The sequence below is a fragment of the Lissotriton helveticus genome, chromosome 6 (genome assembly GCF_964261635.1).
Source record: "Lissotriton helveticus chromosome 6, aLisHel1.1, whole genome shotgun sequence".
NCBI classification, from domain to species: Eukaryota; Metazoa; Chordata; class Amphibia; order Caudata; family Salamandridae; genus Lissotriton; species Lissotriton helveticus.
This window is the reverse complement of record NC_136067.1, coordinates 593,116,585-593,141,592: the sequence shown is the minus strand read 5'-3', so window position 1 is coordinate 593,141,592 and position 25,008 is coordinate 593,116,585. Positions and strand designations below refer to the sequence as shown.

The window sequence follows — 25,008 nt, the reverse complement described above, 5'->3', positions numbered from 1 at the left end:
CAAATTAACTATACTTTGTCAAGACTCAAATATCTTCAACTGACAAGCTGGGCCCGGAACAAACGACAGCTTAGTTCAGACTCAGAATGGGAGGGAGAATTTTTGGAAAATTCGGTATTTAAAAAGGAAGGATCCAAGTGGTATTGGATGCTTGTGGAAACAGAGGATTGCAAGCTCCCCGCACTAGAGGAGATATGGAGGTCGGACATACCAGATGCAGCTATCCACACCCTATGGCAAGTATCATATGCAGCACTTTGGTCAAACATTAGACCTGCACCTTTAAGAAGAAACCATCTTTTAACTCGATACAGAGCTTATTGGTCCCCAAAAAAGCTGGCCAAAATGGGAGGAGGCACGAGAAGATACTGCCCTAAGTGTGGGTTGGAAAATGTGGACGATGTACACATGATTTGGCAGTGTCCGGTAATCCAGATCTTCTGGTGCGAGGTGGGTGAGTTTGCCTCCAAAATACTAGGATTTGAAGTCCAGGTAAGCCTTGATCTTGTTGTTTTTGGGATAAGGCACTTTCAAGACGCTCTGCACAGCGCACAAAATCCTGCATGACAAAGGCCCCCCAATACTCAGATCCCTGATTAAACCTCACCAATCTAACAAACACCTTAGATCGGATTCACTTGCCCTGGCCTCCGTCCCTAGAATAAAAAAGGCAAGATCTGGCGGCCGCAGGTTCGCCTACAACGCCCCAAAGCTCTGGAACTCCCTCCCACTAGTCATGAGGAATGATCAAAACCTACTATCCTTCCGTAAAAAATTAAAAACTTGGCTCTTTCCTTAAATACTTCCCTCCTGTACTGACCCCTTTTGGAATAAACTAGGTCCTCTTAGCGCTGGGATGCCCAAGGGTAGCTATGCGCTCTATAAATCCGCTTCCAATTCCAATTCCAAGGCATAAAGGTAATACAAATGACATAGCGAATATATCTCAAGCACATTTACTATTTGCATTGATAGTTATGGCACATAGAGAAATATGCACAAAATGGGTAACAAAGATAGCACCATCTCTAAGAGAATGGATTTTATATGTTAGAAATACCTGAAGGTTAGATTGCATTAAAGGCTCACCTAGACGGATTAAAATGTGGAAACCAATTTGGGATATGTTTTTTGGAGATGGAATGTAAAAGTCCAATGATTATGGCATATTAAACTTTGCTGGAGTTTGGGCAGATTGCATATACCTCCAGATATATAGTTCAATAAGGCCTTGGCTTCCTGGGCAGAGGTGAAGAACTGGTCTTTCCAGTTAGTATGCACCTACTCCCAGTCATTTGTTGACTGCCATGTATGAGGACAAAAAAAAGGAAAAGAAATGCTGACATTGAGCAATGGTGAAGAGATTGAGCCACAGATCTCCCCATGCACAGATTACATATTGCACCAGCTCCGGGTGTAGCTGCTTTTTGTGATCTGCTAAGCTTTGGCAGCTGGTTTTGTCTGCCCTGGCCTTCAAAGATCTCACCAAGTCACCAGGAAAATCCACATACAATGGCATAGTGCCTCCGGACACAGGGTCTACAAACCCACCCCGCCTTGCTTGTTGCAGTACCACAGGGCAGTGGAATTGTCCGTGAGCACTTGCGCTCACCTTCCTTTGATGGATAACCGGAAAGCTTTCAACTCCAGGAGACTGATGTGGAGATAAGCAACCACCAGAGATCAGATACCTCTGATCTCCACCTCTCACAGATGGCAATCCCAACCCAGGAAACATACATTGGTCACCACTGTTAGCTTAGTTAGGAGAGGGGATATGCCGATGGCCCAATGGCAGGACAAGCAGCCACCAGTATAGATCTTTTGAAATATCCTACAAAATCTGGACATAGACAGATCCTCCCGATGTTGTGTGCATTGGGACTCCAGATCCCACTACAGATCCCGCATTTGCCATCTGACATGAGTCACAAGCAGGATGCAGAAGGCCAGGAGCCATAACAGCTGCAGAGTCATCTTCAATGAGATCAGGATGGAGGCTGAAGCATTGGGATCATGACGTAAATGTCCTAGACTCTCCGATCTGGGGGAAGGTGCAGAAACACAGCATGTTCAAAATAGCTCCTGTGAAGGAGAGCATCTGCGAAGCAGTCAGACTGTGACATGTGACTTCGACATGTTAATAGTGAAACCCAATGATGTTAAGAGATTTACTGTGGTCTAGAGATGGATGACAACTTCCTGGGGTGAGCCCCTCTTCAGCAACCTGTTACATAAAACTATAACTCTGGGATAGTTCTACTTTTGCTTTCGCAATCATTGATGACACTGGTAAACTTTGGTTTAGGGCACAGGGGCTAAAGGTTAAAAGCAGGTTATTGTAGCCCCACTGAACCTCACACAATACATTGTTGAAAAGAAATCAAGGCTTTTAGGTTATTAACAATCCTTAAACTTGGGATATGCGGCACCATGGTATCGGAAACATACCTATTTCACTCTTTACAATATCACTCACACTACTAAATCTACTAATACAAATGGAGACATTTAACTAAAAGCATATACTTCAACAGGGAAAACCGGTTTCTCATCACATCTAAAATAACCACACAGAATATCATAAAAACAACAAAAAAGCACGATGTGAATAAAGAGACTAAAATTAACATGTCGAACATAATTAAAATTTCATGTGAAATCTAAAACACTGATACCTATGTCTTTTCACTAAGTTAAGAGAACATGGTAGTAAAACTTGCAATGTGGACTTTCTTAGGGTGAAGGAACACACTGAATACCTTGTTGAAAGTAAAAGCTGTTATTTTCAGGTCGGCCCGGCCATCCAACGTCATGGTGGGCTAAGGATGGCCGGTGGCCGTCCGAATCCCGCCCACTTATTAATTATCCCGCACAGCGGGAGAATTTGCGCAGCACCGAAGGGGTTAAGGGGCAGTCCTTATATATTAAATCTTATTGGAGATTGGAATTTCTAAGATAAGTTTAGGAATGTCTGACATAGATTATATGCATCAAGGTGTGCATCCCAGATATATCCTCATAAACATATAAGGTAAATGCACATCAATTCAGACTACACTCTTTTGCCGATGTCTGTTTTTGTTCTTATTTGACCTTAAGATTGAAATAATATTGTGACACCTAGACGCTTGTCCCAGACTTATTTCACATTGATCTATGTCATTATCTGAATGACTTGGCACTTTCACATTTCTTGGAATGATAAGGTCAGACAACATATGCGTAATTTTTCAAAGTTACATGTTACTCACACACATGCCCTTGGGGCATGTGTGTGCGCAACATGGGTTCACATTACAATTCCAGGGGTGCAACAGGGTGTCCTTTTGGCACCCTTGAAATTGCATGCACAATTTGCGAGTAGCTAATGGGCCCATAGGAATGAATGGGAAGCCATTTCTTAATTGCAACTCGCATAATATATGGCACTGGTGCCTACTTGTAATAGAGTTGGACCGTAGGCGCTTACACTGCTGAAAGTAACGTCATAGGGGAGTATTCCCCACCAAAGTTACACAAAATCAAGGTTTTTAAATTAGTAGACTATACAAACATCAAAAACATGATAAGGAAAAACTGCTTACTTGTAATCCTCGTCCTCTTCCATACCCACTGATTAGTCCCACCCACTAGCGGAATCCCGGAGCACATTTCAGAGTGTAAAAGATATGTAGTAGAATACTACACATGTTAAATAAATAAACATTGTGTACTACTAATGAGTGATAATATTTGTAATACATATTTTGTGAGTGGCTGTGTGACTGTGTATATCCATGTGTGAGTAGGTGTCTGGGTGGCTCAATGGGTTTGTGTTTGAGTGGTCTTATCAGTGAGTGAGTGGTTGTGTTGGTAAATGAATGGAGGCATGAGTGACTGTGTGTGTGGCTGTGTGGTTGAGTGAGTGGGTGTGTCAGAGGCTGTATAGGTGAGCAATGGGGTTTGTGAGTGACTGTATGGGTGGGTGAGTGAGTGGGTGTGAGAGTGGCTGTATGGGTGAGTGTGCATTTGTGTCAGTGACTGCATAGGTGAGTGAGTACATGTGTATGTATATGTACGAGTAAGTGAGCGGGTGTGTGAGTAACTATAGGTGAGTGAGTGGTTGTGTGAGTGATTGTATGAGTGAGTGAGTAGCTGTACGGGTGACTGACTCAGTGTGTGAGTGTCTGTATACGTGTATGAGTGGGTGTTTAAGTGTCTGTATGACTGGTCGTGTGAGTGGCTAAATTGGTTAATGAGTAGCTGCATGATTAGCTGTATTGGTGTGTTAGTGGTTGAGTGAGTAGCTGTATGGGTGAGCAGATGTATGAGTAGTTCTATGGATAAGTGTGTGTGTGTGTGCTTACATGGGTCTGTGAGTGGGTGTGTGAGTGGGTCTGTGGATGATGTCATCAGTAATGTCATTTGAGATGTTATTAGTGATATCACTGACCATGTCATGAGTGATGTAATATGTGCAGTGCTTTGCGGGGGCATACGTTATAGCTAGTTCTCAGTTCTTCAACTTCATATTCATATTCAAATTCTCTTCACAAAGTAGTGGTACAGAACAGCCAAGCCAATACGTGTTTTGCGAAATTAATTCGCTTCTTCAGGGCTTCAGAATTTCAGTTCCTTCATACTAATAGTCTTCTCAACTCTTGATTAAGGGATTCCAGATTCATCCTGGCAATATGCACTGTATAATATAGACTTCAAAAATATCAGTTACTCTAACTGACTGGTGTTTGTATCGATAGGAGGCTATAGCCATTTTTCCTGATATTGGAAGTCTATACGTGCTGGCTTGGCTGTTCTGTACCACTAGTGTGTGAAGAGAATGTTGTGATCAAGCATATGATGTACTTGTGACTTCTACCAAAGTTGAAGACAACTTGTTTTGTGTCTGAACAAGGACGGACAATAATAATAGAGGCTAAATGGGAAAATTACATTGAGTTTTCATTTAAAAATGTATCCAACCACATAGGATTATCTCATTGATAAAATTGACTATAGAAAATCCTTCACAGATCTTTATTAAAAGGAAAAGGAGAGGGGATATGGGACTTTGTTATCCAAAAGGCTGCCATTAAAAGAATAGTAGAGATAAATGGCACTATGCCATTAAGAACCTCACAGTCCCCCCTATATCCCATTATGCCTCACAGGTAACAGTTAGGCCTGGTCATTTTAATAGTGATTAAGCTTGGGTGGTAAACTCTGCTCCATTTGCTGACTTTTTCGCACTCTGAGGAGCTCGCAGAGTTCCGAAAAACTCTGCTCCGCGGAGAGGAGTTTTTCCCCGCTTGTGCTCGCCAATGGTAAGTTGGCAAGCACAAGCAAGGAAAATCCAACACTAGACCATTTCCCTGTGAGAATTCTCAATGCAGGCAGTCGCGGATGGTCGCTACTGCTCACGTTGAGAAACCTACTATTTGCGTTGAGGAAGTTGCCGCTCGAGTAGAACATCTACTCAAGTGGCAGAAAAAAGCAGCACCCTGTTGCACTGTGAGAGATGCCATTCGCACTAATTTAACAGTGTTGTACAAATGCCGAGAACAAAAAACCTGTGCAAACGGCGCATGGTAAACTACTCTGCAGCTCCTGGAACTTTTCGTAGCTTGGCGGAGTTATTTTTGTCACTTCGCAGAACTCCGCAAGCTCTGCTCAGGCTTTATGGTGATTAGGAATCCAAGGTGAAGTATTTGTTGAGAGCTGTAACAACTTCCATCCGGGGGGGGTGGGAGGGTTGCTTTTGACTTTGATGAGGATTCCCCTGGAAGAGAAATAGGATTACAGTAAGCAACTTTTCCTTCTCTTCCAAGGGATCCCCATCAATACTCATAAGCACTGAATAGAACAGGAAGCCCATTTCACAAGAAGCAGTCATGAAATAACAACAGCTCCAACAACTACCAACAACAAGGTAATTCTGAGATCGCACTCTGAATCAAGGACACTTTTGATGTTCTATTGATATTGGAATGTGAAAGTAAGCATTTTGGAGATCCATCAAACACATCCAGTCTCCTTGTTGCAGTTGTGGATAGATCTGATGCAATGCCAACATTCTGAATTTTTCTTTCTTTATGTACTTGTTTAGTACTCGCAGATCTGGAATGGGTCTTAATTCTTATTTTGGTCATTTCTTTCATACCAAAAAATACCAGTAATACATCCCCAGTAATCTCTGGTGATGAGGAATATATTTCACAGCATGCTCCTGCAATAGAATGTTGACTTCTTTCTGTAACAAGGCTTTCTGATACACTGATGTTTTGATTGGTGGAACCGAATAAGGAAAAGGATCTGAAATAAATAGAATATCCATTTTGAATAATATTCAAGGCCCACTTGTCTTTTGTTAGTAAGCGTCACGCTATCAGATGATTGGTAATACTCTCACTCCAGGAGCATGCAACAGAGAAGGGGGAAATGATGACTCATTATTTAGCTGGAGGCTTTCCTGTAGATGTAGGTTGCTGTTTAGATCCTCTTTCTACTGATGTTTTTTGAGGATGGTAGTGTTGCCTTGGTGTTGTTGTTGGTGTTAGTGATGAGACCAGTGGGGAGCTTGAACCCTCTGAAAGAAAAACCTTCTATCATTAGGTCTATATCTCCAACTATAATCCTTTTGCTTTTCAAAAACTACAACCTTCAGAGTGTCCATTTCAGTTTTTATTCTGGACATCTCTTCATCTGCATGGGAGGCAAAAAGAGTATTATCTGAAAAAGGTGCATTTAAAATCCGATATTGAGCTTCAGGTTTAAGGCCGGTTAGTCTAAGACAAGATGATCTGCGTGCACAAATACTGTGACAATAACCATGCACTACAAGATCTGATGTATCTGCTGTTGCACTTATAATCTAGTTGGATACCGAGCCAAGATCTCTTGAAAATCTTGCCTGTCCTCCTTTAGAAATGTTTCCGTAAACCTGTCCCACAGAGACATATGGTACCTTCCTATCAAAGCAGAATCACTTGCCACTTCCATAGTCAATGCTCCACACATCTTCATACCAAGAGCAACTATCTGCTTGCTTTCCTTTTCTGGTGGGACAGAAGAGGATGAAGGAACAGTATGATATCTTCATGCTGCTGTTATAACAACTGAATCAGGAGGAGGATCCGATTTGAGGAATAGTGGGCTCCGTTCAGGAGGTTTATATCTTTTTAGTTGTCGACACAAGGCAGACCTCACTGATACAGGTGTAAGAATAATTTCATAGCAGGCTCCAGAAGGCCAGGAACCAGAGGAAGCAATGGTCCTGTAACTGTTCTGTGATGCAGACTCTCAAAATTACAAAATCTGATGTTGTGGTTGTAGGGATGTCAATGCTTAATTTCGTTGCAACTCTTATTAAAGCTTCATTGAAGGTAAGAAGGTCATCCACAGGGGTCAATCTTGCAGGAGGTGCATCCATCAAAGTAGGAGAGTAATCTGACTGAATAGTGAGAAGTTGTAGACTAAGATGGCTAGCTCCTTTATTGCATGAGCTTGTCGATCTGGATGTGGCCATGGATGTTACCTTACATTTGGAGCAGTGACGCAGTGGACTCCTAGCTCTTCGAGGAGACTTATATGCCGCAGCTGGAATATGCAGATAATTTAATGGCCCTATTGGAGTTGCAAGAGGCACAGAGGGTGTGCCTGGAGGAAACTGAGGAGCTGGTGACCGCCTAAAAGTTGCAGTACCAGAAATATGCACCTCTGGTGTGAATCTCGATGGAGAATACGTCTGAGAGTATTCAGAGTCCGACATATGGGGAAGAAGTCTACGCAGTAGACCTTGAAGCTAGCATAGAGAAATATTCCACTGTAGGCGATGGTAATGGCTCTGCCTTGTCCCTTGATGTTGAATGTATTTCTCTAATTGGTGGCTTGTCCACTGCATGCAAGATCTAATGTTTTTCTCTCATTATCAGCTTCTTCTCTGGTTTTGTCGTCAATAAATGCTTCTTTGACGACAACGGATGATGGACTGTAGACGTTGACGGTGACCTTGACGTTGATGCGAGTCTCAACAGCAAATGTATAGGATGCTTTGACGCCGAGTGGTGATGTAACCTCACCTTTGATGTCTTTTTCAACAGCGTACCTGTCGATAGTGAGCACACCGGTATCCGCTCCGTCCTCGACATCATGCTAATCAAAGTCGACCAGAAATGTTTCCTATTCCAATGGTGATGTCTTTCATAAGATCTTCCTCTGTTGGAGTCCTTGGAGTGAGAGGGGGGCTCTTTGGAAGAAGACTGACCTTCACGAGGGACTTTTGATGAAGCAGTTATTCCTCTTTCTTGGAGTCTATGCAATCTGATTTTCTCTTTGTCTTTCAGAGTATGCCTGGAGAATTTCTGGCAGTGACCACAAGTCTCAGGAGGATGGGACTACGTCAGTCAAACAATGTAGTCAGAATGAGGGTCTGTCTGAGCCTTTATCTTGCCAGAAGAATGGTACTCCACAAAAAGTGAAGGATTTCGTGACAGGAAATAAATGAATTTTCTGTTAGAAAATGGGTCATATGCAATCTAGGTGCTAAAAGATGTCAAAAGAGGTCCGAATGGAAAGAATTTGAAAAGATGTTTCTGAATTCATTGTCCAAAAAGGTAGAGCTCAGTGCTCCAGGATCTTAACTGTAGGAGCCGGGAAAATGAACTGACCCAACTGTCACCTGTAAAGCATGATGGGATACAGAAGGCACTGTGAGGCTCTCAAAGGCACAGTGTCAGTTGTCTCTAATATTCTTGAATGGCATCTCATTGGCAAACAATATCTCATATTCCCTTTTCTCTTCTTTGCAATAAAGGTTTGTGAAAGGTTTTCTAATTAGTGTCCTTTTTAATAATGATATATTCCTATGTGATTGCTTTCTTTTTAAAATGACACTTTTAGCCGCTCTCTAGGCTGCAGATATATAAATGTAAGGTACTGTATATAAAATGTATTACATATATATAAAACATATTTAATAAGTGCTTCAGGATCCTGCGTCTGGGCGGGACCATTCAGTGCTTACGACTATTGATGAGGATTCCCTGGAAGAGAAATGTCTAAACTCAATGTATGAGATGTGTCATAACATAAAATAAAAGCAGTTAATCAATCATAGATTATATATATATATATATATATATATATATTACCTACTGGCGGTCGCCAGTAGGTATATATAGTTAGGATTTTTTCTCTATGGGTTTTTTGAAAATTCTATGTCTAATAACTTTGGCGTTTGTGGACGGAATTGGCTGAAATTTTCAGGAAAATGGCACATTTTGTTTCTGAGCAGCCCTTGAAAATTTGGGGGGGGTTCGTCAAGGGGGGGCCGAGAAAAAAGGGGGGTCCCAAAACGTGTTTTTAACATTGAGTTTTCCATAGGGCGGTTGGCCTCACTTTTAGCCCGAACGGCTGAATGGATTTGCACGAAACTTGGCAAAATTGTAGGGACTGGTAGCCCGATGTGCCTTTTGTAGGTCTCAATATATGTGCTCCAGTGGATTTTGAGAAATTAACGTTTAAAAAAAGATATATATCTGTAACAGCGGACCGGGCAGCGTCCTAGGACGCGTACTTTTCGCGCAACGGAGCTTTGTGAAGCGAAGCTGATTGGTTCTCCGGCGTCTGTCAACATTCCAAACAGTCCGTAGCGGCCGCCATCTTGTCTCTCGGTAGGATCGAGAGACAAGAGGAGGCCAAAGCGAAGGGGCAAATGACCATAAGGGGGAATAGTAGATCCTCGCTGACCCCCTAGGTTTGATGTGGAGGTTTTAAAAGGGCCCCGCGGGGCAAAAAAAAATAATAATAATAATAATCGAACACCTGAATGGATTTGCACGAAACTTGGCAAAATATTAGGGACTGGTAGCCCGATGTGCCTTTGCTAGGTCTCAATATATGTGCTCCAGTGGATTTTGAGAAATTAACGTTCAAAAAAAGATATATATCTGTAACAGCGCTCCGCTTCGCGTACTTTTCGCGTTACGGAGCTTTGCGAAGCTGATTGGTTCTCCGGCGTCTGTCAACATTCCAAACAGTCCGTAGCGGCCGCCATCTTGTCTCTCGGTAGGATTGAGAGACAAGAGGAGGCCAAAGCGAAGGGGGAAATGACCATAAGGGGGCATAGTAGATCCTTCCTGACCTCTTAGGTTTGATGTACCATTTTGCCAAGTTTGGTGTAATTCCGTTCAGCCATTCAGGCTGTAGACGTATGTAAATGTCCTATGGAAAATTGCATGGGGAAAACACATTTGAAAGTGTTGAAATTTAGAACCAATTAAAATGTTACTTTGGTTTTGTATTTGTGTGTGATGAAAGTTAATTGGTTATGTATATATGTCAAATGAGAGGAAACCACAGCCATTTTGTGATACTACTGTCTGAGGTACATTTGTGAGGAATTTTTGGTGGTGAATTTCTGGTGTTTGATTTACACAGTACTAACACTTCTGCTACTTTTAAAAAGGTGAGTTGTTAATTTGTAAGGGGAACTATGTTGTACACTTGAAGATAATTTGAAAAATGTTTTCTGTTATTTATTTGCAGTCCTTCTGTTATACTAAATACTTGATGAAGTTAGTTTTATATTATGTATTACTAAAAACGATAAATGAAAGTGATTATTTTTTTCTGCAATTTACAGCAAGCAATTTCAAAATAAAATGGCTCACAATGAAGAGACCGTGGCAATTTCTTTTGAATTGTCCACTACATTGATTGAAATTGAGAGCACCAATAATGAAATATTGTCACAAGGAGGACATGACTTGTATGATTCCATTAGATTGATTGAAATGGACAGCACCAAGAATGAAATATTGTCACAAGGAGATGACTTGAATGATTCCACTACATTGATTGAAATTGAGAGCACCAATAATGAAATATTGTCACAAGGAGGAGATGGCTTGTATGATTCCATTAGATTGATTGAAATGGACAGGACCAATAATGAAATATTGTCACAAGGAGGAGATGACTTGAATGATTCCACTACATTGATTGAAATTGAGAGCACCAATAATGAAATATTGTCACGAGGAGATGACTTGAATGATTCCACTACATTGATTGAAATGGACAGCACCAATAATGAAATATTGTCAGAAGGAGGAGATGACTTGAATGATTTTTTTGATCAATCTCTTGATGGCGAATTTATCGAGTGTTTGGAGACCATAGAGTTACAAGAATCATCATTGCAGACTTTTAATGAGGAGATTCCAGATGAGATGATTGAAGAGGAAATTACTGATGAGGACATGTTACTAGTTGTTTCAAATTTAGAAAATTTTGAAGAATAAATTTATATTTAGAAATCAAAAATTGTTTGAGACATTATTTATTTTTATTTTTAATTTATGAGGTTGTAGCGAAGTGATTGTAGTATAAAATGAGACTTATAGTATAGAGTGCAACATTTTTATGTTACATGGTAAGTTTACTCATATTTACTTCCCTTCTGCCACTATATTATCTCCAATGTGTATTTGACATGTCTTCTTCATCTCCGGCCTCCTTTCTCTCACTGTGTGTCTCCGATGCATCTTATCGCTGGTATTTTGTGTAATTACAGAAGAGAGTAAAATAAAATAGTTCGGAACGTGAAAAGGGGGCAAAGTAGAGTACTCCTCACCCCCTAGGCCTTTTTAGGCGGTCCCAAAAGGATCAGTTTCTGCTTTCCTGAGAGATTATGGTATGAGTTCCATATACCACAATAACTTGCATTACAACATGCAAGATATCTATCTCCTATTACCAACTTTTGGAGATATTCGCGCTAAGCGCGAATATCTCCAAAAAGTAACACCTGCCCTGAGCAGTTCTTAGCCATGTTATCCAATGGGAGGTGGATAACATGGCTAAGAGTATTAGCTCGGTAATGCATGAATATCGCTGAGTTTTTAGCGATATTCATGCATTGCGGCCGTTTATTATCGCATTTGCGATAAACCTTGATAATAGTAAGGTTTATCTTCGATAATTTCTGACGATGCTTAGTGGTAAAAAATTGGTTGGTAAGCATCGTTAGCGATAAATATCGCTTAACTTTGGTAATATGCCCCAACGTCTGTTAACGTTCGATTCGAAGGAAATGAGGAAGTGTTGAAAAACATTGTCTGCGCCATCTTGCCTTTTTTGAAATGCCACACTTTTGTCGTGCACGGCAGCCATTTTAGATGTCTTGACCAGACCCACTCTCTGCACGCTGTCGATTCGTAGCATGGCTCCTCACCCTCGCAAGCATCTTCCCCAGGCACTGGTCACCCCCGCTCTCTGTCTTATGCATGGGCAATAAACCTCCCCCCATCTGCGCTGCTCTTCCCTGAGAATCACACTGTGCCCGCCCGACACCTCCCTTTCGCCCTATTCACTACCGCACCCTGTGACACTCCTCTTCCTCTGTGTCCGATTGTCCAGGCTATCAGCTAGCCCTGCAGATGTAGTTTATGGCCCCAGCTGTAAAGAATCACCCCTCTTCAAAGGAGTTATAGTAGATCAAGGCCCACACCCGATGAGATCCGTCACACCACACGTGTTCCTACTATCTGAAAACTATCCTGTATTGTGATTGGGGAGGGGACCGAGCCTGAAGCGGAAGATTCCAGGAATGACTCTTTGTACATCAAAGTTTTTACAATTATGTGTCACATAAAAAATATATAGCACTCCAACAAAGTAGTAGGAATATAAAACTTTAATAACATATAAATATATACAACAAAACAAAAACAGTAAAAACATTTAAACAACGAAGAGACCGTGGCAATTTATTTTGAATTATCCAATAGATTTATTGAAATTGACAGCACCAATAATGAAATATTCTTGTCAGTAGCGGTCTGTTGTGCGAATAGTTCCAAGGCAGCAGAACGCGCTGAAATCTGGATGTCACGAAGGTGATGTCTAGCAAGTTGCCGCCCAGCAAATAACGGCGTGGGGCGCCGCGGGGGTGAGTGAGTCCAGTAGGCACCACAGCTATTCTTACCGGCATTGCAGAATTACTGCTGGGGACAATGCCTGTGCTGGAGCAGGGTCACAGCAGAAACAAAAAGGATTCTGTTGAAGATGTTGTTGGTTTTCAATTTGAAAACAGTTCTGGTGTCAACTGCTATGCTAATGTAGTGGTTAATGTTTTGTTTTCTCTAGAAAATGTAAAAGAGGGGGAGGCAGTCCAAAGTTCCGTTAAAAGGGCAAAGGAAAGGATCGGTGGTTTGAACTATCAGTCAAAAAGGGGAGGGGGTGCAACAATTTTTCCTACCGGGTCACACTGTGCTTTCACCGGAAGTGAGGTCTGCAGGATTCTAGTAATTCAAAGTGAGGCTGGCGCCGACGTCCCGCGGATACAGTTTCGTCACTCCACGGGTGATCATGGCAGTCATTCCCCATCGGGGGTGGGAGACTCCCGCGGCTCCTCTAGAATCTTCAAGGTCGTGGAGGACTACGGTGGTGGAGTCAACCAGTGACCGGGCCATTTCTTTATGCTGGGCCCGCTCTTGCCAGGTCGACCGCCATTTTGAGAGTTCGGTAGCTACTGGCGATCGCGGGGTCAAATGAACGGACGGGCTCCACCCTGCCGGGCGAGACGTTGCAGCATGGCCACAGTGGAAGAACTCTTTTCCGGGCGCCTGGACCGCTGAGGGTGCAGCTGGGAAGCCTACACTGGGGAGGCGGGAGAGGCCTGTTCGCACCGTCTCTCCCTCCCAGTGCACCCCACGGCGTCTCGCTTGAGATTTGTTATGGCCGGACCAGGCGATGAGGACGAGGGGGGGGTCGGAGGCATGTGCAAGACATCCCCCCCCAGTGTTGTCGCAGCCATTATAAAAGAAAGAAGTGTCCCGTCCGTCTTCGGGCCGGGCTTCCGGTGGATGTCGGCCGGACGCCCCTGGCTCTGGCCCCATGAACGGGTTTCTTGGTTTATCGGCTGCAGCCGGATTCCGTCGGCCTCGGCCCCCCGACCGTTGGTGGCCGGACCGGAAGAGCATGTGGCGGGACTACCTGCAACTCTCAAGGGCCACCGCGGCCGGACTGGGAGAGAGAGGGGAGGGTCGAGGAGACATTCCCCCCCCCCTGCAACTGTTCAGCGTTGTAAAGGCAATCCCCTGGCCGGGTCCCGTTGGTCTCGGCCTCTCCTCCGGCTACACCCTACGTTAGGATCTCCTGGCCGAGGCGTGGCAGCAGGACCTGCCTTATATGGGCTGCTCCCGGCTGGGCGTAGCCGGAACCCTGCCCCACCTTGGAAGTTTCCAGAGTGGGGGCGGATGTTCTACTGACTTGCATTTTCCCTAGTCTATCGATTTTTTTGGCGTGGCAGGCGGTGGGACAGCGAGGGGTGATTTGGTTTCTCTTACTGTTTTTCTGGTCTCTCACCACTGGCATATTTTAACGTTTTCTTGTTTCTAGGACATTAATAGGTTTTATCATTACGTTATGTTATCGTTTCTTTGTTCGTTGTTTAATAAAAGTTCATGTTCATCAGTGGCCTACTGATTTTCGTTTTCCTATTCTTTTCTTTCCAGGTTGTTTCATGCTAAAGTTTCTGTTAACAGGATACAGTGATCACTTCGTTATTATTGCATATGTCCTTTTCACTAGGGGTGCTCTCTGGTCGGGCCAGATGACGTATGTCTAGTAAATGGTCCGGGTGAAACAGGTGCATCAATCAGTGGGGATAGGCATGATAGATTACAACGGGGGAGAAAGGTCCGCATTACGTACCCTTTCACTACTTGCAAAGATTTTCCTACGTTTATTTGCAAACAGGGAATACCTCCAAAAAGAACTAATTCCCAAACAGTCAATGTTCGGACAATCAATCAATCAATGAGGAATGAAATAGGTACGACGTGTTAAAGGCTTGCGTTACCTACCCTTCACTATCTGCAAAGGGAGAGAGAATATTCCTATTCTTCCTCGTTTGCAGGTAGAGAAGATCCTTAAGAGAATTAACATCGAACAATTCAATGCTCGATTGAAACAATCAACAAGGGGTACTGTGAACACAAATGAACGCCGCTTATGTACATACGCATTGCTATTTTCAACAGGTTGTTCCTAATGTTTCTATTTTAGCGAGGTCAAAAAGAGATCCCATTAGTGGCCTACTGATTTTGCTCGATTCCTTTTGTTTTTTTACACGATTTTTCGCTATCTGCAAAGACTAAACAGAGTATTGCGACTCTGTGCTTGTTTGTAAATAGAGAATGAACCAAAGAGAACAATCAATCAAATGGAGAGAGAAGCAGGCACGACGGATTACAAAGGGGGAAAGGGCTGCGTTAACTACCCTTCACTATCTGCAAAGAGAGAGTACTCCTAATAGAAATGAGGGGTGGGGGGCAGCAATCAAAGCAGATCAGTGTGCATAAACACGAAAAAAAAAATTCTTACCACGTACTTGACATTCGACAGCTTATGATATTTGCTATTAAAAAACCATTGAAATTCACTGAAAAAACCATAGGTTATAGACCATATATAGTTAGGAATTAGCATTTACAAAACCTTGAAAATTCACTGAAAAAACCATAGGTTATAGACCATATATAGTTAGGAATTAGCATTTAAAAAACCTTATTTTACTCACACAAAACCATTGAAATTCCATATATAGTTAGTTGCACTAACTATATATTGCGCACCCGCAATCCACTGCTGATGATGTCACATATTACATCATTCATGACATGGTCAGTGACATCACTGATGACATCACTGATGACATCTCAAATGACATCACTGATGACATCTCATTTGACATCAATGACCACATCACTGATGATATCATTCATGTGACAATACAATGCATCTCCTCACATTTTAATATAACCTCTGTTTCACCCAGTGTTAAAAACAGAGTATAATTTTTGAAACCATTGACACACCAATACTAGTTACTACATACGTACTCACTGATTCCTACGTCTACACACACATTCACTCATTCACCCATACAATCATTCATACATACAATCACTCATGTTTACAACACAATCATATGCACTCATACACCTATACAGACACTCACACTCTGCCACTCATCCATGGAGTTACTCACACACCTAGTCAGTCCTGTAAAGAATCAATCACACTTCCATTTTCTACTCTATACAGTTAAACATAGAGCACCTTACGTTTTCAACCATATACTAACACATACTTACTCTCTTATACAATCATTGATACAAGTACACATTGATCTGTACAGAGTCACACACCTCCCATCAAGCCACACACACACTCAGTCTCCCATGCAAATACTTGGGCAATCAATCAATAACCCATATAGTTACTCATATAGCTACTGATCAACACATGCAGCAGTTTACAGAACAACAGACATAATGATGCACAAATTAAGACAGTTTAGTCACTAACCCATGCACTCAGTGAGACACATTTAATCACTCACTCATACATTCAGTCATGCACCTACTAAATCCTTCGTCCAGACACTTATACATCCACTCATTCTTCAATATGTAAGACATATTTTAACTTTACAGAAACATAGTCACTGGATGTTGTCATCAGTGATGTCACTGACCATGTCATGAATGATGTAATATGTGACATCATCAGCAGTGGATTGCGGGTGCGCAATATATAGTTAGTGCAACTAACTATATATGGAATTTCAATGGTTTTGTGTGAGTAAAATAAGGTTTTTTAAATGCTAATTCCTAACTATATATGGTCTATAACCTATGGTTTTTTCAGTGAATTTTCAAGGTTTTGTAAATGCTAATTCCTAACTATATATGGTCTATAACCTATGGTTTTTTCAGTGAATATATATATATATATACATACATATACACATATACACACACACACACATAAAAATATATATATTTAAGAAGCCCCGGGGATGGCTGTCCCCAGGGATGGGAGGGCCGGGGTTGGGGGGGGCCTGAGAGCCCCCCACACCAAATTTTAAGAAGCCCCGGGGGTGGTGGTCCCCGGGGCTGGGGGGGCCTGAGAGCCCCCCCAACCAATTTAAAGAAGCCCGGGGTGGCAGTCCCCGGGGCTGCAGAGGGGCCATGAGCCAACGCCTATACAAGCAAATAACAAAAAATAAAAAAAGCTGGCCCCGGGGGATGGGGTCCCGGGGCCATAAGTGGCCATAGGAGGGGGGCAAGGCAGCCCCCTCCAAAATAATATTAATTTTAAAAAATGGCCATGCCCCGGGGGATGGGGTCTCTGGGGCAAATTATGGCCACGGGAAGGGGGCCACGCGGCCCGCTTCCCGATTTCTGCGTTAAGAAAAAAAAATTGGGGGCAGGCCCTGGGGGATGGGGTCCCCAGGGCCAATAAATTAGAAAAGAAGGTGTATCTGATTGTCACGTGGATGATGTCATCAGTGATGTCATTTGAGATGTCATCAGTGATGTCACTGACCATGTCATGAATGATGTAATATGTGACATCATCAGCAGTGGATTGCGGGCGCGCGAGTTATAGTTAGCAGAACTAACTATAACGGAGGAATTTCAATGGTTTTGTACGAATGAAATATCCAGCTAACTATAACAGCCCTGAAACCTATGGTTTTTTTAGTGAATTTCTATGGTTTTTTAAATGCTAATTCCTAACTATAACATGTCTGAAACCTATGGTTTTTTCAGTGAATATTTATAGCACGTGTTCCAGTGTCGCGCTTTAAAGGCCCCCGCTTCCTCAAGAGGTCCTGGATTCGCTTCCGGGTTACCGGGATAACCAGGACCCACCACCCAGCCTAGGAGGAGATACGGCAGTGTGGGTGTCACTGTGCATCTCGTTGGGCAGGTAGGATTTCCAAGCCTTGCCCACGCCGGAAGGATGCCTGTGTTGGGAAGGTTGAAGCGGTTGGGGACAGGAGGAAGCACCGCTGCTCTATTTGCACAAGGATATTGGGGTTCTCTAATTACATTGTAGCGCTAATCCTCCCCTTCCCACAATACCTACCAGACTGTGTTGCTGCATGCTGGGACTTGTGTGCGCTGGTGATTGGGCGCATTGCAGGAGGTATAGGCAATTGGACTCCACTACTGGGGGAGGAGCTGCGCGTTTTTTCAGGAAAGGGCAGGATACTTAAGCCGAGATACTCGCCCGTATCCTGATACATATGTACCTGGCGCTGATGAAGGCAGAACCGTGGCGAAATGCATTCGCCTATGAGGGTGTTGTTGAGTAACCACGACCTGTGCTGAAGAATAAAGGCGCTTCCTAAACTTTCCCATGTGTGGCCTTTCTCTTTTTCAAAGAAGTTTCTGGATATATATATATATATATATATATATATAAAATATTATTATGAAAAAAAGAACTATGTAAGAAATGAGCCGCTTTGCTACATAGGGCTAACCCAGGCACATAACACGTTGTGGAGGGCCTTATGGACCAAGCACAGAGCTTTAAATTGAATCCGCTCTTTAATGGGTAGCCAATGGAGATTGTGAATACTCTGAGGAATGGGGCTAAACTTAGGCAAAACTTAGGGAAAATCAACAGGATACGGGCAGCCGCATTCTGCAGCATTTGGAGTTTATTTAGAATATTTTGCTGTAAGCCTACATACAATTCATTATGGTAATTCAGCCTTGAGATTACTAAGGCTGAAATTTCTATTTCTTTACCCTCAGAGAAAGAAAGAGGAGGATTTTTTCAAGATCTTTAAGGTAAAAAAGCAGACAGGAACAAAATGGTTTACATGGTCAGAGAAAACCAACTTGGTGTCAAAAATAACCTCTAGATTTCTGACTTTTTGGACTGGACCTGGAGGAGACCAGCTGTAATGGCCACCAAGCTGAACTCCAAAAGAAAGTATCATTGCTGAAACGCATTATCTTTTTCTGAATTCATTTTTAGGCAGTTATTCTACATCCATTCTACCACATTCCTCAGGCAACTATTTCAGGGTTCAAAGAGACACCACAATCTGGGCTGTCATCCACATAAGAGAGGACTGCGAACCTATGGGCTCTAATAGGCTCAATGAGGGGAGTGATGTAAGTATTAAAGAGGGCCGGACTTAGCAAGGACCCCTGGGGCACCCTGCACAGCAGTATAAAAGGATCATAGGAAAAGTTACCAAGGTCTACCACCTGCTCTCGATTAGACAACAATAATTTTAGTCAATTTAGGGTTTGGTCTCCAAAACCAATCCGTGTGAGAAGGTTGACCAAAAACATGTGGTCAACCATGTCAAAGGCAGCCGAAAGATCTAGCAAAATGAAGGCTGCTTTTCCACCATTGTCAAACATGGCCCGGATTTCCTCTGTCACATCAAAAAGAGTCAATTAATTAGAGTGGTTTGATCTGATGCCCTGGTTCAATAATAGTCCTTGACTCCAGAAAGTTCATAATCTCCATATTTAGACATATTTTCAGGATCTTCGCTAGAAGTGGAATCTAGGAGGTAGACCTACAGTTTTTACTTCGAGTGGGTCAAGAGACACATTTATGAGAACGGGTAGTCTGGATGCTTTCTTTGAAGCTAAGGGAAGCAACCTGAGTCAAGAATTTTATTTAAAAGATTTGTAAGTTGTGCTGATATGGTGTTAGCAACTGGGAGCAAGACCCAAGGAGGAAATGGGTCTGATGGAGCACCCAAATTGGCTTCTTGAATCTACTTGGTTACCCTTTCCTCTGACAGGAGTGCAAAGGCGGTAAATACTGCAAGCAAGTCCTTGCACCAATATAGAGGGGATAGAGCTCTCAGATGACTTGTTAAATACTGGCATCTTGGTGTTAGTACCTAAGGCAGAATTTATTTTGAAGAAGTTAGTTACTGTATAGAGAAAATAAAATTCTCTAATATATCATAGAATGGTTGATCAAGGGTCGTAGTAGTTTTAGAGCCAAAGTTCATGAGAGTACCATGGTAAAGTTGGTCTCTGATTGGTTTTTAGTTGTTTTAGGAGGGATTAAGTAATTGCCGTATTGATCCAGCTGGTAAACACAAATACAGCATGAACGAAATACATATGGTTTGCAAAATTGGGTTGAGATTCAGTCAGCAGCATATTTAATTCCGTAGTATCTACCTTATTCCATTGATGCAGAATGAGTGGCCACCCCAAGATAGATAAAGCTGGGAATAAACTCATTGATCTGGCCTTTGCACGTGCAAAGTGAACTATTATGATGAACTGGAGAGTTGACACTGCTCCACTCATCTCTGCCTAGAAACTCAGATGCTGGCACAGACATATCAATATAAGGCAAGGAGAGGAACACACATAATAGGGAGGGATACCATAGTATTAGTGTTGGAACCGGGTACTGATTTACAACAGCCGTAGTCCGAGTTCACCCCTCAAAATACTATCCTCATATTCTGCACATATTCCTCCACCTTATACTTTGTGGATCCTCCCAATGCACACCTGGCCCGGAGTCTTTCCTTCCACCCTCTTACCCCTCAGCTGCCATAGACTTGTGCCTGCCTCTTTGAAGCACTGGAGGGCTTCTCACTCCAGTGGCATTTTGCACACCACCTTCCATTGCGCCTTGCAGTCCAGACTTCCAAGGCATCACCCACATAGGCCTGATCTGTTTACAACATTGTTGGAATTGATGACCATATCTATTGCTGTCATGTTTTTATGGATTCTGTACATAGTGACCAGATATGCATTTTATGCTCCCTTGTTCTATATGCAAATGTTATAATAAAGAAAAATTTACAAAAGAACCGTAGCTGCCCTTTGCATCACTACCGAGATGAAGGTACTTAAGTCAATAGGTAGCCAAGGTAGAGAGACCAGCCCAATGTCTGGAGAACATTGTTCACTGGCTTGTTGCAGGCAATCACACCAGATGTCTTCAGTATATGTGTGAGCAAACACATCCACTGCATCATAGTAGTCATTATCAGAATCAGTGCCAAAAAGGTTGTGAATGATCTGGGCCCTTCCTTGGTGCAACAGCAAAATATCAAAATCCGATGGTATGTCGAAAGGCTGTGGCCCACTGGGATTAGGGCATGGCCTTGATCGATTTCAAAGAAGAATAAGCTTGGAGTTAGAGAGCACTATTTGTTGTGCTTTGTCATGTGGCGGCATCAGCATTGATCCTCCCAGGTCTGCCATGGGTTGTGGTGCCTACATCAATGTCAGCACAAAAGTAGGTGTGGGGCCTGAAATAGTTTCAGAGGTTCCAGCAGGCACCAACGGAAGACCCGCCGGTGTAGTCCCTGTCGGAGGTCCTTGCGGTCCTTGGAGCCTAATGGCACACTAGAGGGAGACAGCAGCTTGCCAGAGAAACACAGCATACCTAATAGAAGTTGTGGATTTGCTGCGGTGTCATCGAGCACCTGGAAATTCAGATTGCTCTGAGGTGAGAGTCGGAATTGGCTCCAAAGGATATTAAGTTTTGGAGCGAGACAGAAAGGCATGTTTTCTCAAGGATTTTGAGGGTTGGGGGAAGAGGCTGATTCCCGATTGTGCGGCTTATACTTATTTTTTGACGTACCCGGTGACTTTGACCATGAGGAAGATCTGCTGCAGGAACAAATTTTGGAGCAGGAACTAGACCTTCCCTTCGACTTTCACCAGCCATAGCATGAAGTCTTCCGTTGTTTAACAATGCACAGCTTAGCCTCACAGTGTTGGATGACCTGTGGATTCATCAAGGTGCAGTTGCTGCAGGCCTTAGATTCTTGGAATGACCCCAAGCACCAAAGACAAATCTGGTGGGGATCTTTCACAGACATTTGCCTGAAACAGTCTCTACAAGGTTAGAACACTTTGGTTTTAAGGGTGATATTTCCCTTGTACACCAGTAATTAAAGTTACATTTCAAGACAGCAGTCTCATGAAGAGACGAGGGGTAGTTCAAATCTGTGTTTGGTGGCACAGAGAGAAACAAAAGCAGAAATAAACAAAGTACGGGGAGGCAAACCAAACAGAAAGATTAGTAAACGACAATTGCAAATCCACAGAATAAGATCAGGAGTCTTCGGTATCTCTGTTGCTTCTTTATATTTTCAAATTATTGAAATAAAAAAAACAACTTGAGCAGACAACACGTTTCACCCTAAATAGGGCTTCATCAGGGCAGTTTTTGCATATATTGAGTAAAAACACATCAACTTCTAAGCAACATTATAACTTGTTCCAATTATAGGCACGTAGCATATCCAAAAGTGATCGAATACGAATAGAAGCAACGTAATCTCACATAGTTCCAAAGGACACGGACCAGGGTGTTCGCAGTCCGACTGCTGACACTCCAAATCTGTATCTGATAATTAGCCTGTCTCACTGCACCTGGGATAGGACAGTCAGGCCCACAAGAACAAAGGGGAGGGACAGACTGCTGGAGCTAACACAATAGGAACTCACCATTGAGGTTTTGGTGGGCAGGGATCTGGCATTCATGTCAGCTAGGGGTGAAGCTGAGGCCCCCAGAGAAGACGTGAAGTTGCCCTGCTGGATTGTTCCAAAATGCTGTGCAGGAGGATGGGGACAGTGGTGCATGGCATTTAGAAATCTCCACCCCCCTTAAAACCCCTTGTGCAATGGGGGTGACAGTTTAGAAGAGCCTGGATCTGGGAAGCAATGACGGTGGAAACGATACCTAGCTGACAAGTCACCTGATGCCCAGCAAAGACTTTCTCTCCAAGTGAACCTCAGGACTAGGACTAGTATCTCCAGTGCCAATGGTGCCGGCCCCTTATGCTCCTTGAGGACCAGTTGGAGGAAAGGACCTTCTGTGGGACCAGCACATCCAGCTCCTACAAGAATACACATTTAACATGCAGCTAGGTATGGTCACCAGGAGCAAAATGAGCTAAAGGTGACAAAAATAGGGCTAACAAGGCCTGATATATGTCCAATTCTAGAGTTCACCTTTGAACAGAGAAAAGAAGTGTGTGGCCATTCACTGTATGTTTAAGAATTACTCCCAAGGTGGGCCAGGGCCCAGAGATCTGCACCAAATGTATTTTTTTTTAATTAACCTTATTGCCCCTGGGAAGAGGACATGTGTGCACCACCCCTTTTGTGCTTATTATCTGCCTCCAGGGACTCCCATTTCCCAGGGATGTCACAGTATCTGTTGTGGCTAGGGTCCCCATTCCCAGACCCCAAAGCAGAGAGAGGGGGCTGGCACATTGTAGAACAGGTACCGGGAGCTAGAAATAAGGTATGCAGGGTGCTCATCCTCTGCCTGTGTATGGAGCACAGGTGAATCCTACTCTTATCCTCCCACCCTAGTGTTATATGGCTGTTAGGGCCATTGTCAACATTGCTAAGTTAGCATGAGTTCTGCTGCCATGATGCTGCTTTTGCGCACGTTACTACATGACTTTATTTTGCAAGACTCTGATTGCGCCTGTCACATGAGAACTGTCTGCTTTCTCATTTCTCTGCCTGTTCCTGGAGTTTAGTCTGAACCCGATGTGCAAGGTCGATAGATAATGCCCCTTCTTATTCTGTTCTGGTCCGTCCTAGCACCTAGACAAAACATGCTAACACAGCTGCACTGCTGAAAACGTGTCCTTTGATATTACGGGGATGCATGTTGTTCCAACACACACTTGGAGATGGACCTTTCCATGGAGAAGAGCCATGCAATTCCTATGATGTAAAACTTCTATCTAGGCACCAAGGTATGGGGTCTGCTGACAAAGCCCATACATCTTTCTTTATATAATAAACTTCAACTTACCAAGGGGAGGGTGATTAGGCATAATAGTCCTTTTTCCAATGTCTGTATATGATGACATCCAGGCGGGCAACTTGAGCCAAATTTCGGGGGGGTGAAAAATATTTCGGGGGAGGGGGGGGCTAATTCTTCCAACCATGGTCAGTGACTGAAAAAAGGGGTGAAAACACAACAAATGCCTAATTTACAAGTAAATGGTCTATTAAAGACCTGTTAAGAACTCGGGTGCGGCTGCAATTAGATAGTCGCCAGCCCGCAAAGCTGTGTCAGCCCAGGCTGACACACACGACGGGGGGGCTGAAGCCCCCTGAGCCCAATGGGTGTTGCGCGCCTGATGACATCCCAGTCATTTATATTCTATGGAATTGCAACAATACTAACTATTTTAGGTTTATGCATTTTGCTGCTGGTAGTGGCTTGTATACTGCACTATAGAGCACAATAGTTAATATAAACATTTTGAACTATAACCGTGACTCTGAAAATTCTTATGGTGGACAAGTGTGAGTGAGCACAAGGGTACGACTTGCTACCGCGATTCCTGAGAGAGTTGGGAGTGCTGTGTTCTGGGTTGTCTAGTCATTTGTAGCTTCATGATTATGTAGTAGAATGAATGAGACACTATAGCTAGACGGTTTTGAGTACTAAGGTGGTAGGAAGGTACAACCCCTGTACGCTGAGATCCTGTTTTCCTGCGCATACTTCTGTGTATGAGAAGAATCCCCACAACACAATGGAGGCAGGAACATTGTGCATGCTGTCACTTGGAGAAATCAGCACAGGCACGAGCAGCACTCTCAGGATGCAGGCTCCAGGAAGAGTGGACAGACAGCAGAGACGCGTGCGCTTTGGGGGTCCCTGTCACACTCCCAATGGAAAATAGGACGGATGGCTGCTCAGGGTGGGGACAGGGTAGACCTTCCAAAAATTAAAGTTGGCAAGACGGGACAGGAACCCTAGGAACCAAGCTCATTCAATATGCAAAGATCGGGCCGAGGGAGCGCCTCATAATGCCCCGCGGCGCCCTAATGTGCATATCTTCTTTGCTTGTGGTCCACCAAAGATGGGCAAGGATCACCAATGTCTTTTAAAAGTGTTGTGGAAGGTTGCATAGGATGCAGCTGTCCTTCTTTAAACTGACATAAACTTGCTCCACGTTTCAGGAGACATTAACATTATGGCTCCCAGAGAAGCCAATTTTGTTCTATGCATTCTCAGAGCTTGAGATTTTGGGCCTACAGACAGTAAAGAAAGTGATCAGGCATATATTTCTTGTTCTGAATACAAATGTTCTATTGATAATATTGCTGATTGTTAGACCTGGCCTCATTGGCGTGAGTCTCCCTTCCATTTTTTTTACTGATTGCCTCCTCT

General features: G+C 43.2%; 1 protein-coding gene across 8 annotated transcripts in view; it reads right to left on the bottom strand.

Moving 5' to 3' along the window:
• RIMS1 (regulating synaptic membrane exocytosis 1) overlaps positions 1–25,008 on the bottom strand; it is a 2,308,950-nt gene that overhangs the window by 403,709 nt on the left and 1,880,233 nt on the right. The window contains exon 1 of one of the 8 annotated variants that reach the window (XM_078648049.1): positions 3,588–3,726. The exons of the other annotated variants lie outside the window; for them this stretch is intronic. Within the exon in view, the coding sequence (XP_078504175.1) occupies positions 3,588–3,610 (23 nt within the window). The 5' untranslated portion in view covers positions 3,611–3,726. Of the gene's footprint in view, positions 1–3,587; positions 3,727–25,008 lie in introns of those variants that run through there. 8 annotated transcript variants of the gene reach the window in all.